The following is a 3,119-nucleotide window of genomic DNA, read 5'->3' as shown; positions in this document are numbered from 1 at the left end:
AATAATATTTATATTGATATGGTGGAATCTTGCAGTCCCCACGTGTCTCCTGAGGTCAAAAGTCATGCTCAGTCAGTCAAAGTCAAGATGGAGTAGACGTGACTCATAGAATATCAAACTCAACCTAGAAGAGACTCAAATCTAATCAAACCCGCTCATTAATACACTCATCCCAAATATTCGAGTTTGAATAAGGACAAGTCAACTATTACGCCCCAGCTTCAGTTGTCGATATCATCTCGAACTTGGTCCCATCCACCGATTTCGTCCATGTCTTGGCCCGAGATCCTGACATCTTGATTGTCTTAGACCCAAATTCTGACATCCTTCATGTCTCAATCTCAGATCCCGATATCATCCATGCCTCAGCTAGCATCAGATCCAGCCATTGCCCCTAGCTTGACTCAGCCTCAAATCCTGACATTATCTAGGCCTCAACATCAAATCCCAGCATAGCCCTTGGTCTGGTTCAAACTCAGATCCTGACATCACCTATGACTTAGCTTTAGTCGTCGACATCCTCCCTGCCTCGATTTTGGATCCCAACATTCTCCCTTCCTCAGCGTAGGATCCGACATCATCCTTTTCTCTACCTCAGTCATCAACTTTTGTCTACACTCAAGGCTACTTAACATCAATATAATGTCATTTCCTCATTTGTCCTCCGATCATACCCACACTTTACGAGCCTACTGAAAATATGTGAGGGGCATGTGGAGAAGGAGGCAGCGTAACTGCCTTACCAATGAGGCTATTATTCTCAAGAGATGCAAACAACGACTGTGAATATTCTGGAAAAAGTGACACCGGATGAATGGATAGATGGTTAAGTGGTTGTCAGATCTAGCCTCCTTAATGCCCTTCTTCAAACACATGACACTTGGTGAATGGAGAGGTAGCTAACGGCTGTCAGATCTGATCCCTTCATTGGCTCAAACGAGAATGATGAAGGAGAATGTAACGTTGGAGATATTCTTTTAACCGCTATATAAATCTTAGAGAAGGTAAGTAAAAAGGAGTCTCTTCGACTTCATGAATCTTTATCTTTTTTCTTTTTCTTCCTCCTTTAGTTTCATACCTCAAGTAAATTCTAACTTGAGCATCGGAGTGGTCTGTCAAAATCTCTCGACACTATTCTAACTCTCTGTTGAAGAACTTTTCATGTCCTCTCATCCTCTTTACCGATAATCTCTAGAGAGCGCAGCATGCATGTTAGTCCGCTCATTAATTGATGGCTTAACCATTCATGATATTTGATCATAACATATACAAATTTATCTTAGCTAACTTATCAGCTAATTAATTAGATTGCCCTTAAGTGCCAAAGTAGAAAAGTGAATTACAGATCCTGACCTACCAGATCAGTCAGTGCATCTAGTGACGGGTGTAAACCCTACTTTATTGTCCATCTTCATTTTGTTACGTAATATTACATAATTATAAAGGTGATCAAGTTGCATGATATGGATGGATTTGACAGTGATTGAAACTAATCGTGGAATAGCGAGGCACGGAGGCAGCCATTTAATTTAATCTCCACTTTGTTATTGCAAGTCCAAATTTCACACCACTTTAGCTAGCTTAATTATCACACTCCGGTATACCTACAGTGCGACCTCTGATTTGGTGACTAACTAGTTAGCCATGAAGGGAATGGATGCCCTATAAATAGCCCTTCTTCCCCCTGCGTCCTCAACATAGCTAGTAGCGTGCAGCTGAAATGGCTAATAGAGCTCGCGTTAAGTTTTGGGCTGTCGTCTTCATCGCCCTTGTGAGCTTCCAGCTTGCGTTGGCAGCTAGATCGCTCACCGGGGCTGCCGCAGGAGGCGGCGGTGGAGGTGGAAGAGGAGGCGGTGGCGGAGGTGGAGTCTCTGGCAGTGGTTCCGGATATGGATCCGGCTCCGGCGCTGGATATGGTGTGGGTGTCGGTGGAGGGAATGCCGGAGGGTATGGTAAAGGAGGCGGCGGCGGTGGTGGCGGAGGAGAAGGAGGCGGCGGTGGTTCTGGCTCTGGGTCTGGCAGCGGTTATGGGTCGGGATACGGTGAAGGCGTTGGAGGAGGAAGCGCCGGAGGGTATGGGAAAGGTGGTGGCGGCGGCAGCGGCGGAGGTGGCGGTGGGGGAGAAGGGGGAGGTGTAGGCTCCGGCGCTGGTTACGGACAAGGGTCTGGATCGGGTTACGGTGCGGGCGGTGGGGCTGGTAATGCCGGAGGATACGGAAAGGGAAGCGGCGGTGGAGGTGGTGGCGGCGGAGGAGAGGGCGGTGGTGTTGGGTCAGGATCCGGGTCCGGTCAGGGTTATGGATCTGGATCTGGCTCCGGCGCGGGTGGTGCACATGGCGGTGGCTACGGTCGTGGCGGCGGTGGTGGAGGTGGCGGCGGTGAGGGATCAGGTGGGGACTCCGGCTCCGGCTATGGGTCTGGGTCTGGGTCTGGACACGGCGGTGGTGGCGGAAATGGCTATAATTAGATGATTAGCTTTTTATGGTATTGTACGAGTATAATTATACAAGACATGGTTGTTCGTACTGTACCGCTACTGCATAATGAATAAATGAAAGCTATTTTGCTATTTATATACGAAAGCAAGCCGCCCATTAGCTAGTTGACACGTTAGACGTGCACCTCGATCACACAACCGCCGCGGTATTTTTTTTTCAGTAATCATTTCAAAGAATAATTACGAAATCTTTCAAGAAATTTAATGTTTTAGCAAATATAACAAGATTTTTTTAATTTTAATAAATTTTTATATGGATTTTCAATATTGCCTTGGCAAAACTAGAACATGTACACTAACAATCAAGTCATGTATATGCTCAAGAAATGTCTATGTGCTCTTTCCAAATCTCTTAACACGACAAGTAAAAGTAAAAAAACACAACGAAAAAAAATACTCAATATATATAGGCCCAATAGCCTACCATAGAAGGGTTAGAAGTGTTGCCTAGATAAAACTAGAATAAACTAGCCGTCACATCGTATACTTAAGAAATGTCTTTATATAAAGTGTTCATGAGGGGCTTTTAGTGGACAATAACTTTACAAAGATGCACACTTCAAGGTGTGAATTGAGGAAAGAAAAAAAATCATAATGGGAAGAAATTTTTAGGATAAAGGAA

General features: G+C 45.2%; 1 protein-coding gene across 1 annotated transcript; it reads left to right on the top strand.

Moving 5' to 3' along the window:
• Positions 1-1,671: 1,671 nt before the first annotated feature.
• LOC122054157 (glycine-rich cell wall structural protein 2-like) lies at positions 1,672-2,575 on the top strand. Its single transcript, XM_042615972.1, has one exon. It carries the CDS (start codon positions 1,721-1,723, stop codon positions 2,465-2,467), a length of 747 nt encoding a protein of 248 aa, XP_042471906.1. The 5' UTR covers positions 1,672-1,720; the 3' UTR covers positions 2,468-2,575.
• The last annotated feature ends 544 nt before the right edge of the window (positions 2,576-3,119 follow it).

Source organism: Zingiber officinale, chromosome 3A (assembly GCF_018446385.1).
Source record: "Zingiber officinale cultivar Zhangliang chromosome 3A, Zo_v1.1, whole genome shotgun sequence".
In the NCBI taxonomy this organism is placed as follows: Eukaryota; Viridiplantae; Streptophyta; class Magnoliopsida; order Zingiberales; family Zingiberaceae; genus Zingiber; species Zingiber officinale.
Note: the sequence above shows the minus strand (reverse complement) of the source record. Positions and strands in the feature narration are given on the sequence as shown.

What these genes read in the sequence shown, in the direction of transcription:
- LOC122054157 (XM_042615972.1), top strand. Translation starts at nt 1,721, where the DNA reads ATGGCTAATAGAGCTCGCGTTAAGTTTTGGGCTGTCGTCTTCATCGCC.